This window comes from Grampus griseus, assembly GCF_964374135.1.
Source record: "Grampus griseus genome assembly, chromosome: 9".
NCBI lineage: Eukaryota > Metazoa > Chordata > Mammalia > Artiodactyla > Delphinidae > Grampus > Grampus griseus.
In genome coordinates this window covers 89,929,593-89,946,132 of record NC_139003.1, presented here as the reverse complement: position 1 = coordinate 89,946,132, position 16,540 = coordinate 89,929,593, and the positions used below count along the sequence as shown (strand labels likewise).

Genomic DNA, 16,540 nt, shown 5'->3' with positions numbered 1-16,540 from the left:
GATCATAGCAACCCAGGTCTTTCTATCTAAGAAACAAAACTCAACCCACCACCTAAAACAATTAGGAAGAGAAGAACAACCAAAGTCAGCAGAAGGAAGGAGATAATAAAGACCAGGAAGGAAACAGAGATTAAAAGAAAAAAAAAATAAAACCAAGAGCAGGTTCTTGGAAAGGGTAATTAAACAAAATTGACAAACCTCTGGCCAGGCTCACCAAGAAGACAAGACACAAGAAATAATAAGAAATGAAAGAGGAGAAATCACAACTGATACCACAAAAAACCATAAGAGAATACTATGAACAATTATATGCCAACAAATTTGACAACCTAGAGAAATGGACAACTTCTAGAAACAGCCCACCAAAACTGAATCAAGAAGGAATAGAGGACAAAACCATACTTAGAAAAGATATATGCACCCCAGTGTGCACTGCAGAGCATGGAAGCAACCTAAATGCCCACTGGCAGAGGAATGGATAAAGAAGATGTGGTACATACATACAATGGAATATTACTCAGCCATAAAAAAATGAAATAATAATATCTGCAGCAACATGGATGGACCTAGAGATTGTCATACTGAGGGAAGTAAGTTAGAGAAAAATATCATATGATATCACTTATATGGGGAATCTAAAAAAAAAGGTACAAATGAACTTATCTACAAAACAGAAACAGAGTCACAGATATAAAAAACAAATTTATGGTTACTAGGGGGGATGGGAGGATAAATTGGGAGACTGGGATTGACATATACACATTACTATATATGAGATAGATAACTAATAAGGACCTACTGTATAGCACAGGGAACTCTACCTATAACTCTGTAATGACCTATATGGGAAAAGAATCTAAAATAGAGTGGATATATGTGTAACTGATTCACTTTGCTGTACAGCAGAAACTAACAACACTGTAAGTCAACATACACCAAAAAAAAGACCAATCACTGGAAACGAAGTAGAATCTGTAATTTTAAAAAAAAAACCTCCCTACAAACAAAAGTCCAGGAGCAGATGGCTTCACTGGGAAATTCTACCAAACATACAAAGAAGAACTTATACTGATCCTTCTCAAACACTTCCAAAAAGACTGAAGAGGAAGGAACACTCTTAAAGACTTTCTATGAAGCCACCATCACCCTGATACCAAAACCAAAGAAACTACCAAAAAATAAAGTTACAGGCCAGTATCTTTGATTATGACATCAAAATCCTCAACCAAATATTAGCAAACCAAATCCAACAACACACAAAAAGGTCATACAACACAACCAAGTTGGATTCATCACAGGGTCACAAGGATGGTTAAACATATGCAAATCAATCAGTGTGACACCACATCAACAAAAGAAAGGTCAAAAACCACATGATCATTCAATAGGTTCAGAAAAAGCACTTCATAAAATTCAACATCCATTCATGATTAAAAAACCCTTATAAAACTGGGCACAGAGGGAACATATCTCAACATAATAAAAGCTATTGATGACAAACCCACAGCCAATATAATACTCAACTGTGAAAAGCTGAAAGGTTTCCGACTGAAATCTGGAAGAAGACAAGATGCCCACTCTCACCAATTTTCTTCAACATAGTATTGAAATCCTAGCCACATCAATTGGACAAGAAAAAAATAAAAGGTATCCAAATTGGTAGGGAAGAGGTAAAATTGTTTTATATGCAGGTGACATGATACTATATATATTGGGTTGGCCAAAATGTTTGTTCAGGTTTTCCGTAAGATCTTACAGAAAAACCCAAACGAACGTTTTGGCCAACCCAACAGAAAACCCTAAAGACTTCACACAAAAACTAGTAGAACTGATAAATGAATTCAGTAAAGTAGGCAGATACAAGATTAACATATAGAAATCAGTTGTATTTCTTTACACTAACAATGAAATATCAGAAAAGGAATGTAAACAAACTATCCTTATAAAATCATCAAAAAAAAAAAAAAAACACAAAAAACCCACCTAGGAATAAACCTCACCAAGGAAGTGAAAAGACATATGCTGAGAACTACAAAACATTAATAAAGGAAATTAAAGATGATTCAAAGAAATGGAAAGATATCCCATGCTCTTGGACTGTAAGAATATTGTTAAAATGGCAATACTACCCAAAGCAATCTACAGATTTAGTGTGATCCTAGAACAAATACTCCTAAAATTTATGTGGAACCATAAAAGGCCCAGAATTGCCAAAGCAATCCTGAAGAAAAAAAATCAATGAAGTTAGAACACGCCCTCACACTATGCACAAAAATAAACTCAAAATAGCTTAAGGCCATAAAACTCCTAGAAGAGATCAGAGGCAAAACGTTCTCTGACATAAATCGTACCAATGTTTTCTTAGGTCAGTCTCCCAAGCCAATACAAATAAAAACAAAAATAAACAAATGGACCCAATCAAACTTACAAGCTTTTGCACAGCAAAGGAAACCATAAACAAAACGAAAAGACAAGCTACAGAACAGGAGAAAATACTTGCAAACCATGTGACTGACAAGGGCTTAATTTCCAAAATATACAAACAGCTCATATAACTCAATGACAAAAAACAACCCAATCGAAAAATGGGAAGACCCAAATAGACATTTCTCCAAAGAAGACATACAGATAGCCAATGGGCAAATGAAAAGATGCTCAACATCACTAATTATTAGAGAAACGCAACTCAAAAGTACAATGAGGTACCACCTCACACCAGTCAGAATGGCCATCATTAAAAAGTTTATAAATAACAAATTCTGGATAGACTGTGGAGAAAGGGGAACCCTCTTACACTGTTGGTGGGAGTGTAAGCTGGTGCAGCCACTATGGAAAACGGTATGGAGGTTCCCCAAACAACTAAAAATAGAATTACCGTGTGATCCAGCAATCCCACTCCTGGGTATATACCCAGACAAAACTATAATTTGAAAAGATACATGCACCTCAATGTTCACAGCAGCACTATTCATAATAGCCAAGACATGCAAGCAACCTAAACATCCACTGACAGATGAATGGATAAAGATGTGGTACATATGTACAATGGAATACTACTCAGCCATAAATAATAACGAAATAATGCCATTTGTAGCAACATGGATGGACCTAAAGATTATCATACTAACTGAAATAAATCAGAAAGACAAGTACCATATGATACCACTTACACGTGGAATCTAAAATATGACACAAACGAACTTATCGCCGAAACATAAACAGACTCACAGATAAGGAGAACAGACTTGTAGTTGCCTTTACAACTACAAGGGGGAGGGGGCGTATGGGAGGGAAGGAATGGAAGTCTGAGATTAGCAGAGGCAAACTATTATATACAGGATGGATTAACAAGGTCATACTGTATAGCACAGGGAACTATATTCAATATTCTGTGACAAACCATAATGGAAAAGAGTATAAAAAAGGAATATATATATATATATGTAGAACTCAGTCACTTTGCTGTACAGAAGAAATTAACAACACTGTGTATCAACTATATTCCAATAAAATTAAAAAAAATACGAGTATTGCCACATAAAACAGGGCTAGGGTTGCTGAGGGGAACGTTTAAATTAAGTTAAGCCAAAGTTTGGGGATATTACTGCTTGTGCACAGTGAGCAGTGCTACTCAAAGTACAGAAGGATGCTATAATTTCTCAGATTTTACATTGAATTTTATTTGATTTCACAATCAGATAACTGTTACTCCACAGGATATAGCTGGAATACAACTGCCAAGCCTTTGTCGACTTTATAGCTGAGTTGGCTGGAAACAGGCCAGGTCTTAAGTGGTTTTTGCACACATTCTTCTTATAGAAAAGGCTACTCTGTACCATGTAACAACAACCCACACATACAACACAGCTGCATTTGAAGCTGGGCCTGAACAAAAGTTACGTTAATGGCTGTAATCTCAATAATAAGGCAACTTCCCTCTGGTTCCACACAGTTGTCACTTTTATTTAGATAGGAGTTCTAATAACTAGCAAGGTGGTTGTACCTCCTCATCTACCAGGGCAACTAAGTCTTTTTTTTTCCCCTTGATTATAAGTATTTTACTTACAATTAAGCAGAGGTAGAAACCTTCACTACCCCTCATTGCTTTTCAGCTAAACAACTAAAAGTCACACTTTAAAATTAGTAATTTCAATCAGCTCAATGAATTGGACAACTAATAGCCCCACCCTTCACAAGCCAAGGAATACTCAGAACTCAATAACAATAAGCGAACATTAAAAATTTGTCTTATACCTAGGACTTCATTCCCAACCACATATATTTCCATTCTCACAGTGAAAGAGAATCCTTAAAGTTGCACTTAACTATTCTTTTGTGTCTCTATAGCTAGGACTTTGTATTAAATTACATTTCACTATTCCCTCATCAGAATCTTTGTACCTAGAGTAGAGGACATGTTTGAGGTTTAAATAAATTAGCACTTCACATAATATTGGGATTTCAGATTTTAAAAAGATGCAGAGTTCATTACCAATAATGGCAAATAGCACATATCAGACCACCACTCCTACAGATAACAACTGAAAACTCTGAATAAAATATATTTTTCAGAAGTAAAGGTACTGGACAACAACCAGAAGTAGGCAGAAGAGGGGGGTGCACGTTGCACTCAAATAACAGCCTTGCGTGAGATTTCCATTTTTAATAGCTTTTCACTGAGGGGAGGTCCCAAGTGGCAACTTGAAGAGAAGCCAAGTTTTACTGGTTAAGGAATCAGAGGACAGAGTTTGGGGTAACCAAGAGCAACTGAAATATGAGGGGAGGAACCCCAGAAAAGAGGTATAAATTCTGCATATCCCTTGTCCAATCTCTAGCTGACCTGTGAACTTTATGTGCATGGCACAAACTTCAGATAGCCCAGGTAAAGCTAAAACAACTGCGTAGAGATTTCAGCTGTCCACCCGCCCTCCCCCTACACACACACGCACGCACAAAGACAAGAGTTTGGAGTTTAACCAAGTTAACTGCCCACTAAAAAATTCTGAATTTTTCAGAGGTATGTAACAGAATCCAGTCTTTACAATGTATCCATTTATAATGACCATAATACAATTCAAGAGCACTGGACGTGTGAAGTAAAAGGAAAATGTGACCTACATGTAAATCAATAAAAACCTGAAGGCTACAAAACATTTTCCTTTTATCTATGGATCAACTGATGATTTCTTATTCCATACAGCTTTCTGCTCATAAATTACATTCTCCAAACTTTCCTTAAGACGATATATAACCTTTAAATTGCAATCAAGTGAATATCTGGTTTGCATATTTCAGTTCCTTCATTTACTTTCTTTAGAAATTTATGCTATATCAAATACGATGAATGAATCTGAAATGATTCTTAAATTTAGTTATAATAAAGTCTATTTAGTATTCAACACTTTGTTATTTAAGTGTTTTAAGAAACAGCCATTTTAAATATTTATCAATAAATATAATTTTATAGCACTCTTTAAAGAAACAGTCGATTTTACCCAGCCAGGATACACTGGCAATCCACTTCAGAAAAGACAAGAGATTAAAGATTCCCTTATGTTGTTTCTCTAAAAATAAATGCTAAACATTTAGTAGGTATCACTAGAACAGATAAAAGGATAATGACCTTTTAAATACCTTAATACTGTCCTACAGTGTGGGAAAAAAAGATCTATCCAGGCCTATAAAAGCAATAATAAAGAGTAATAAACAAGAATGTATGGTAGAGGTAGTCATAAAAAATCTAGGACCATCTTGACATCCACTCAGAATAACCACTATGAATATTTAAGACATGTTTATTTCCATATCTTAATTTCCCACTGGAATACATTGCTTCTCCACTTAATATATGAATTTCGTATATATACTGCCTTACTTTGGTCAACTATATAACTATACTTCAGACTGCAGACCTCACTAGAACCTTAAAAATCTAAACACAAATTCTACCTCTAACGGCCAAGACTTTGGGGATTAAAATACCTGATAGACCATCATTTTTTATTTACATCAGTTCAGTTTATACATGTTTAACTTATTCTAATGACTGTTTCCAATGTGAAAACCAAGTTTAAAATAACTTGATCACCTTGTTTCAAACACAGCTGTTCACATACCATACTCCAGCTCCATCCATGTAAGTAAATCCTGTATCCGAGATAAAAGCTACTTAGCATACATTCAGTGAGGTTGAGCCTTTCATAAACAGCATGAAAATATGGGTTGAAGAAAATTTTCCAGGATGCTACTATAAGTAGCTTTTTTCTGCAGTATTAACGCAGTGAAATAAAATATTAAATTTATTCAAAATATAGATATGAGATTATTCCATTCTGTCCAAACCTATTAAATACCTTCCAAAAGTTTCATAATTCAGTCCTAGAAATTCTTGGAGCTGTGAGCATTTCCTGTTCAGAAATGTTACCTCTACAAAAGCTCCCAGGAAATTGCAGAAAAATATAATCTTCTAATTTAAAAGTTGATCGATTTCCCAAATGATGCAGCCAGGTTTGCTTCTCTAAAAGCTTCTGATAAGGTCTGCAAAGGGAAGAAATTTAGAATTAAAAACCAAGTATTTGTGAATCAGAAGAAACTTGAGATAGCCATTAATTGCGTATGTTGTTACCGGATGTGCATGACAGACTCTAGCTATATCTTCACAGGATGCTCCATATTCCAGTGCAAGAGCAGCTTCATTTATCATTTCACCAGCACCCTTTAAAATAATAAACCAAGAAGTAATTTTGTTTCTATGGCAAAAACAACTATCTTCTAATACGAGAGATTAGAACAGTTAATTACCTCCAGTCAGAAAAACCTTAACAGAAAAAAAAGCAGTTCAGAAGTTAAGAGCCTGGGCTCTGAAGCGAGATGGCCAGGATTCAACTCCTACCACTTACTGCCCTAACCACTCACTGACTCTGTGCTTTGGCCCATTTATTCACCTCAAAAATGGGAACACCACCACCTACCTCAAAGGGTCATGGAAACTAAAGCTGATGCATGCATCTAGGAAAAACTGTTACAGAGGAAGCACTCAAATGTTCTAGTATCATTACTGATGCACCAGATACCTAGGGGAGGGCATACCTCATGTGCAGTGGCAGGAAAGGCTTCTCTTAGAAGGTAACATCTAAGCTAAGACCTGAATAATAAGCCAGTCATGCAAATATATGAAGGCAGAGGATTCCAGAACAAAGGCTTTAAAATGGGAACAAGCTCAGCCTATGAAGAAATTGAGAGAAGGCCCATAAGACAGAGAATTAATGAGCAAAGGGGACAAGTGGAAAGAGATGAGGTCAGAAAAGTAACCAGGGCCAAATTCAGCGGAGCCTTTCATGTAAGTCTATAGCAGAAAGGACCACTAGAGAGTTTTAAGCAGGCAAATGGCCTGGTGTATGTTTTAAAGGGATAAACTTAGTTGCAGCATGGAATGCAGATGATATGATGGGCAAGAATGTCAGTGCTAGAAACGATGCATGAAGAAGCCATATTCAAACTTTGGCTAGTAAATAATAACCGCAGAATGTAAACACCAGGTGGTTTTAAATTAATCTACTAAATAACAATGCTTTCCAGAAATCCTAGTGGGGTTTCTGGTTTTACAGTACTCACTGGTCCTAGAATATGTGCTCCCAATACTCTGTCTGTTGATTTCTGCCCAAGTATCTTCACCATACCATCTGTGTCAGCATTTGTCTTAGCTCTGCTGTTAGCAGCAAATGGGAATTTCCCAACTTTGTACTCAGTACCCTGTGAGAAGCAGAAAATGAGAACGTACATAGGTATCAAAAAATTCATTCCCATTTGGTGAAAGCGTCTACCATTTCTTCAGAAAATAAATCCCAAGAAGGCAATTCTTCACAAAGCATATAGAAGGAAAGACCAAAAGGCTTGTTACTGAAATACAGTTTGGGTACAAACACAAGCAAATACAAATGTCAGCCCACCTGGATATATTTCAAAGCGAAATGTAAGAGCTCTGGAATTACTAGTTTTTGAATAGAGGCAACCAAATGATCTCCTTTAAGATACTCACAAAGTAAAAATTATACAAACTTACCTATAATGTTCTACATAGTTATTAAAATGCATTAATGCAATAATGAAAGGATTCTCAACCACTGGTGTCAACTCAAATCACACATTAGAGGAAAACTACTCTGAATTACCTCTTCTTTCAACTGCTCTTCTGATTTGCCAACCCAAGCAACTTCAGGGTGTGTGTAAATCACCGATGGTACACAATTGTAGTCAATGTGCACAGCGCCACCAGCCATCCCTTCAACACAGATAATGCCTTCATCCTCTGCTTTGTGAGCCAGCATTGGACCAGCAACCACATCGCCGATTGCATAGATACTGACACGGAGATCAAAAGAAACAGTCAACTTCTGAAATCACAGACACTCATCTACAGTTATACCAGGGTAACAAAATACACGTTTCTAGTTATAAAGTCACCAAGAAAATAAATCAAATACAGCTCTTCAAATGTCTGTGAGTTCAGGTTCTAATCTCTGGGTAGTGAAAAAATTCAATTAATTACTTTTGCTTTTACATGTTATAAGTTTACTGTTCTTCCCCAAAGCCAAGGTACTTTTTAAGCATGACAAAAGCGTATTTTCAAAATAGTGGTTGCTTAAAATTATTGAAAATGCAGTAAGTATCCAACTTACTTTGGAATTTTAGTTTGGAATCTGGTATTTACTGGAATTCTACCTCTAGGATCCAGCTCAATTCCAAGCTCCTCTAGTCCCAAATTCTTAGTAAAGGGTCGTCGGCCAATGCAAACCAGGAGTACATCACAAGTGATAACTTCAGCTTTACCACCAGAAGCAGCTTCAATACTAGATAATGAACAGTGTATAACTGTTAAACACGCATCTACATGAATAGCTGATAGACTTGGAAATTTAAGACCAGACATTTTCAAGTATCAATGACACCTCTAACAGTGTAAGTTTATTTTATTATAAGTAAACATAAGGGTCAGGCAAAGAAAACTGTACATATCCTCTAGAGGTCGATCATCAGAACCTCGCAACAACAGGCTGTATAACACAGTTTAAGAACATTAAGTCTTAGAGTCCGACAGATCCAAGTTCAAGCACTGCTTCTGCCCCCACCAGCTATGTGACCTTAGGCAAGTTATTTCAGTGTTAAACAAACAGAATGCCAAGCACACAGTAAGCAACTGAATCAGTAATATTACTGATTTCCCCATGTATCTGTCTAAAAATACTGAATTAATTTTACTGAACGTTGAGAGTTTAAAGTTTTCTGAATGTATACTATGAAAAAGTACATTACAAATGAGAACACTGGCTACATTTTTCTATCAATGCAATCGTGAATTTCAGTGGACTGACTTGATAAGCAATACTGAGTTATACTACACAGTAAAATGGTATTAAGTTATAGAAGAATCTGATTCTAAAAACTGAATGTTTTTCTTAAAGAAACTCACAGAAGGGTATCATAACAAAAACAAATGTAGCATACTTACGAAACATCAATTTTTCCATCTGGCTTCCTAGTAGCACCAGTAACTTTGGTATTCAATTTAAATTTAAATCCTTGTTTTTGAAGGATGCGCTGAAAGTTTTTAGATATCTCCATATCAATTCCAATTCCACCAACATGACCCAAAAACTCAACTGCTGTCACGTCTGCACCAAGTCTTTGCCAAACTGAGCCCTGCACGTAATAAAAAAACAATAATCATAAAAATAAAGGCTTCTATAGCAAATGTTTAAAAAAATGATCTTAAACAGTTTATTGTAAGATATTTTCTTGTGTTAATATGTTCCTATTAGAAACTCTGAGGTTTAAAATTAACACTGTGACAAACATATATAACTTAATATTCACTAACTCAACATGTACTGAGCACGTACTATATGCTAGGGCACCATTTTAGGTGATAGACATACGTCAGTGAACAAAACACTGCCCTCAGGGACCTTAAATTCCGACAGGGGAGACAAATAAGTAAAATTCATGCAGAGGACAGTAAAAGAGCTATGAGAAAAATAAAGCAGGAAGTACAACCAGGACTACTGAAAGGAGAGGGACTGTCATTTTAAACAGTGTGGCCAGGGGAAGGCCTCACTGCGAGTGCCATTTGCACAAAGACTTGGAGAAGGAATGAAATACGCTGGTAACTGGTCCAGAAAGAGGAACAGCAGTGGGAAGGAAGGTCTTGACAGGGAAGAAGTAACCTCTTATTGCTAATTACTGATGCTTGCAAAATATTAAACTGATTTCGTATTCTATTTTCTCAACAGAGAAATGTTTATATTTTCATTCAAATTATAATTTAAAGTAAATGCTGGCTTTATATTTTAACAACATTTTATCAGTTATAACTTGTGAATACTTATATATGAAACTGGCAATATGAAGATAATTTTACAGCATTAAATAAACTATGAAAAGCTATGAATATATCCTTTGCAAGAATCTGTATTAAATTCATCTCATAATTTAAAATTCACCTTAAGAGTTTACCTTACCAACTAAATTAAGTTCATGTATTAATTTTTAAAATTTCATGAATTTTTGGGGTGAGAGCTGAGTTAACTAGAGGCAATACAATGACACTAAAAATCCACTAACAAGCATACATGAAAAGGTAACTCAAAATCATGGACCTAAATGTAAAACCCAAGGCTATAAAACTTCTAGAAGGAAATATAGGAGAGAATCTTTGTGACCTTGAGTAGGCAAAGATTTCTTAGCTACAATACCAAACGCACAATCCATAAAAGAAAAAAGATAAATTAGACTTCAACAAAAGTAAAAACTTCTCTTCAAAAGATAGTATCATGAACCCAAAAAGAGAAACCACAGGCTGTGAAGAAATGTTTGCAAACCATCTACTGGGGGCTTCCCTGGTGGCACAGTGGTTAAGAATCCACCTGCCAAGGCAGGGGACACAGGTTCAAGCCCTGGTCCACGAAGATCCCACATGTGGCAGAGCAACTAAGCCCGTGCACCACAACTGCTGAGCCTGCGCTCTAGAGCCCGCGAGCTACAGCTACTGAAGCCCACACGCCTAGAGCCCATGCTCTGCAACAAGAGAAGCCACAGCAATGAAAAGCCCACACACCACAATGAAGAGCAGCCCCAGCTCACTGCAACTAGAGAAAGCTTGCATGCAGCAAAGACCCAACGCAGGCAAAAATAAAATTAAAAAAAACATATAAAGGATTTAAATAAAGAATCTAAATCCAGATTACATAAAGAAGTCTCAAAACTCAATAAGAAAACGAACCTGGAAGGAAATCTGAAAAAGAGGGGCTATATGTATATATATAGCTGATTCACTTTGCTGTACAGTTCCTTTTTTTAAAAAAACCAGTAAAACTGGTTTATTCGGGAATATCAAAGAATTGCAATTTGGGGCATACAATCCATGGTGAACCACAGGCAAGTCCAGAGAACAAAGAAGATGAATGTTTCTCTTATAGAGGAGAAGGTGGAGTTGGGAAGGCTGTTACAAATAAAAAGTCCACTGGAGTCCTGCAAATTGGAAGTTGTAGGGGTTTTTTATTGGCTGAGTAATGACAGTCTCCCATTGGCAAGGTTATTGCAAGGAGAATCTTCCTTCCTTCTGCTGCGGTAGTACAGTAGTAACCTTCTTCCTGTTGGAGATGCAAGGTATGTCTCCTCCTGTTAGATCTGCAACTGACTACTAGTAGTAGGGCGAGAGAGCTCCTCCTTCTAGCCTCCCAACTCCTTTTTTTAAAAAAAATTTAATTTAATTATTTATTTTATACAGTAGTTTCTTATTAGTTATCTACCTTATACATATTAGTGTATATATGTCAATCCCAATCTCCCAATTGCTGTACAGTTCCTTGAAAGGTTAAAAACAGAATTACTCCTAAGTATATACTCAAAATAAATGAAAACAGATGTCTACACAAAAACTTCTACACAAATGTTCACAGCAGCATTATTCATACTAGCCCCAAAGTAGAAACAACCCAATTGTTCATCAACTGATCAATTAATTTGAAAAATATGCTATATCCATAGAATGGAAAATTATTTGGCCATAAGGAGAAATGAAGTATACCTGAACATTGAGAACATTATGCTAAGTGAAAGAAGCCAGACACAAAATGCCACATATTGCATGAATTCCATTTATATGTAATGTTCAGGATAGGCAAATCCATAGACACAGGAAGTAGATTAGATTTCCAAGGGCTGGAAGAAGGGAGGAATATAGAATGACTACTAATAGTCACGGGGTTTCTTTCTGGGGTGATGAAAATGTTCTGGAATTAGATACTGATGACAGATGCATAACTGTGCATGTACTAAAAATCACTGAATTGTACACTTTAAATGGGTGAACTATATATGTGAATTTTATCTCAATAAAGGTGTTTAAAAGAAAGGAATCACTCTTCTGAACCGAAATCGAAATAGTAAGAGTAGTAACGATGAGAAGCAGCATCTCGAAGTCTATAATTCAAAGTAAGGAACAATGACCATAGCCAAGTGCCCTACTCTTTAGGAAAGCTGATTTCAAAATCCTTAGAGACAGGAAAACTCCAATAAGATCTACAATTTATTTACAGCTTGTTAAATGCCAGGCACTATGTTAAGTTTCTTAAAAGTATTAACTTTATAAAATCCCAACAAAATCTTATAAGGCAATTATTCTTTTCCTCCTTTTTATGATGAATCAACTAGTTCAGAGAGGGTTATAAATTTAAGAAGGAAGAGGCAAAGCTAAAATTCAAATTTATATCTGATTCCAAAACCTATGTTCTTGAAAGAACTACATTAAACTGTAATGGAAGAAGGAACAAGAAGTATAAATAAAAAATAGAAGTCATATGACTAACTTCATGAGGAAGTAAAGAGATATGTATGACTACACAGTAAATTCTCTGATAAGCCTAAATTTTCAAAATGACACGTAAAAACTAATTCAATATGGTAACAGACACCTAAAACATTGTGGCAAGATATCTGGAATGACCCAAGGCTTGTAAAAAACCTAAAGCAAAAGTGCAGAGATGGAGGAAATAGAATTACTGCTTGGGATATTATTATACTGTTTAACAAAAGAAAGTAAATCTATTATTATTCCTTTTTTCTTGCTTTTCTTATCCATCTGTGAGAACAATTTTCAAAGTGGAGTGAACTGAAGAAATATCATTAAGCAAGAAGTGAAGCCCAAGACAACAACAAATGATTTTGGATGAATTAACTCCCTAATCAAACAAATTAGATCACAGAGTTTGGATAGCAGAGACAGTCCATCTGTAAACTCTGGGAACTTAATTAGCATAAGAGTACAGCCAAAGGTGGAAAAGAATAGATTCTAAAGAAGAATAGATTCTGGAGATTAGCTCAAGATGGTGGAGTAGAAGGACGTGAGATCACCCCCTTCTTATGGAAACACCAAAATCACAACTAATTGCTGAATGACCATCAACTAAAAAATGCTGGAACCTACCAAAAAGGATACCCTACATCAAAAGACGAAGAAGCCACAAGACAGTAGGAGGGGCACAATCGAGATAAAATCAAATCCCATACCCACTGGTGGGTGACCCACAACTGGAAAACAATCATACCACAGAAGTTCTCCCACAGGAGTGAAAGTTCTGAGCCCCATGACAGGCTTCCCAGCCTGGGAGTCTGGGAGCGGGAGGACTCGTCCCCTGAGAATCTGGCTTTGAGGGCCAGTGGGGTTTGATCACAGGACTTCCACAGAACTGGGGAAAAGAGAAACTCCACTCCTGGAGGGCACACACAAAATCTCATGCACACCAGGACCAAGGGGAAAAAAGCAGTGACTCCATAAGAGACTGGGCCAGACCTTCCTGCTAGTATTGGAGGGTCACCTGCAGAGGCAGGGGGTGGCTGTGGCTCACTGCAGGGACAAGGACACTGGCAGCAACAGTTCTGGGGAGTACCCATCGGCACGAGCCCTCCCGGAGGCAGCCATCAGCCCCACCAAACATCCTGTAGGCTTCAGTGCTGGGTCACCTCAGGCCAAATAACCAACAGGACGGGAACACATCCCCACCCATCAGGAAGCCTGCCAGCCTCTTAGACAGCCTCATCCACCAGAGGGCAGCCAACAGAAACAAGAACCACAATACTGCACCCTATGGAATGGAAACTGCAATCACAGACAGTCAGTCAAAAGGAGATGGCAGAGGAATTTGTCCCAGATGAAGGAAAAAGATGAAATCCCAGAAGAACAACGAAGAGAAGTGGAGATAGCCAACCTACCAGAAAAATAATTCAGAATAATGATAGTGAAGACGATCTAAGATCTCAGAAAAAGAATGGAGGCAAGGATCAAGAAGATTCAAGAAATGTTTAACAAAGACCTAGAAAACTAAAGAACAAACAGATGAACAATAACTGAAATGAAAAATACACTAAAAGGAATCAAAAGCAGAATAAGTGAGGCAGAAGAACGGATAACTGACATGGAAGACAGAATGGTGGAAATCACAGTGTGAACAGAATAAATAAAAAAGAATGAAAAGATGAAAACAGTCTAAGAGACCTCTGGGACATCATTAAACGCACCAACATTCGCATTATAGGGGTCCCAAAAGGAGAAGAGAGACGGAAAGGACCTGAGAAAATATTTGAAGAGATAATAGCTGAAAACTTCCCTAACATGGGAAAGGAAACAGTCACCCAAGTCCAGGAAGCGCAGGGAGTCCCAGGCAGAATAAACTGAAGGAGGAACACGCCAAGACACACAGTAATCAAACTGACAAAAATTAAACACAAAGAAAAAATATTAAAAGCAACAAGGGAAAAATGACAAATACAAGGGAACTCCCATAAGGTTATCAGCTGATTTCTCAGCAGAAACTCTGCAGGCCAGAATAAAGTCACACGATATATTTAAAGTGATGGTAGGGAAGAACCTACAACCAAGAATACTCTACCCAGCAAGGCTCTCATTCAGATTTGATGGAGAAATCAAAAGCTTTACAGACAAACAAAAGCTAGAACTCAGCAAAACCAGACCAGCTTACCAAAAAATCCTAAAGGAACTTCTCTAGGCAAGAAAGAGACCAGTAACTTAAAACAACCTTATACATATATAGACAGCTATATCAAAATCTTATGGGCAGAGCAAACCCAAAACCTACAATACGTACAAACACAAAAGAGAAAAAGCAACCCAAACACAACACTAAAGATGGTCATCAAACCACAAGAGAAGAAAACAAAAGAGAAAGGGAAGAAAAAACACCTAGAAAAACAAAGCCAAAACAATTAAGAAAATGGCAATAGGAACATACATACTGGTAATTACCTTAAACGTAAATGGATTAAATGCTCCAACCAAAAGACACAGGCTTGCTGAATGGATACAAAAACAAGACCTGTGTATATGCTGTTTATAAGAGACCCACTTCAGACCTAGGGACACATACAGACTGAAAGTGAGGGGATGGAAAAAGGTATTCCACACAAATGGAAATCAAAAGAAAGCTGGGGTAGCAATACTTGTATCAGACAAAATAGACCTTAAAATAAAGACTGTTTTAAGAGACAAAGAAGGACACTACATAATGATCAAGGGATCAGTCCAAGAAAAAGATATAACAATTGTAAATATATATGCACCTAACATAGGTGCACCTCAATACATAAAGCAAATACTAACAGCCATAAAGGGAGAAATCGACACTAACACAATAATAGTGGAGGACTTTTAACACCCCATTTTCATAATGGACAGATCATCCAGACAGAAAATCAGCAAAGAAACACAGGCCTTAAATGACACATTAGACCGGATGGACTTAATTGATAATTAGAGAGCATTCTATCCAAAAGCAGCAGAATAGGGGACTTCCCTGGTGGTGCAGTGGTTGAGAATCACCTGCCAATGCAGGGAACATGGGTTTAAGCCCTGGTCCGGGAAGATCCCACATGCCGCGGAGCAACTAAGCCCGCGAGCCACAACTACAAAGCCCGCGCGCCTAGAGCCCGTGCTCCGCAATAAAGAGAAGCCACCTCAATGAGAAGCCTGTGCACCGCAACAAAGAGTAGCCCCCACTCGCCACAACTAGAGAAAGCCCATGTGCAGCAACGAAGATCTAACACAGCCAAAAATAAATAAATTTATTAAAAAAAAAAAAAAAGCAAAAGCAGCAGAATACACATTCTTCTCAAGGGCACGTGGAATATCCTCCAGAACTGACCATGTGCTGGGTCACAAAATGAGCCTCGGTAAATTTAAGAAAACTGAAATCATACCAAGCATCTTTTCCAACCACATCACTATGAGATTAGAAATCAACTACAAGAAAAAAGCTAAAAAACACAAACACATGGAGGGTAAACAATATGCTACTGAACAACCAATGGATGGATCCCTGGTCAGGAAACTAGGATCTCACATGCCGCCCGGCTTGGCAAAAACAAAACAAAACAAAATAACAACAAAACCTAGAGACAAATGAAAACAAAAGCACAACAATCCAAAACCTATGGGATGCAGCAAAAGCAGTTCTAAGACAGAAGTTTA

At 37.1% G+C, this 16,540-nt stretch overlaps 1 protein-coding gene across 5 annotated transcripts in view; it reads right to left on the bottom strand.

Moving 5' to 3' along the window:
• The window catches only part of DLD (dihydrolipoamide dehydrogenase), a 51,497-nt gene that overhangs the window by 14,515 nt on the left and 20,442 nt on the right, over nucleotides 1–16,540 (bottom strand). The window contains exons 9-14 of one of the 5 annotated variants that reach the window (XR_014297223.1): nucleotides 9,509–9,699; nucleotides 8,679–8,849; nucleotides 8,172–8,361; nucleotides 7,615–7,752; nucleotides 6,626–6,715; nucleotides 6,354–6,537 (exon numbers count right to left, since the gene is read on the bottom strand). Coding sequence is in view for 3 of the 5 variants with exons in the window: in XM_082662152.1 (XP_082518278.1) it covers nucleotides 6,518–6,715; nucleotides 7,615–7,752; nucleotides 8,172–8,361; nucleotides 8,679–8,849; nucleotides 9,509–9,699 (888 nt within the window). In the remaining 2 variants the exon portion in view is untranslated. Of the gene's footprint in view, nucleotides 1–3,716; nucleotides 6,716–7,614; nucleotides 7,753–8,171; nucleotides 8,362–8,678; nucleotides 8,850–9,508; nucleotides 9,700–16,540 lie in introns of those variants that run through there. The other 4 variants (XM_082662154.1, XM_082662153.1, XR_014297222.1 and 1 more) reach the window with 4 other exon arrangements.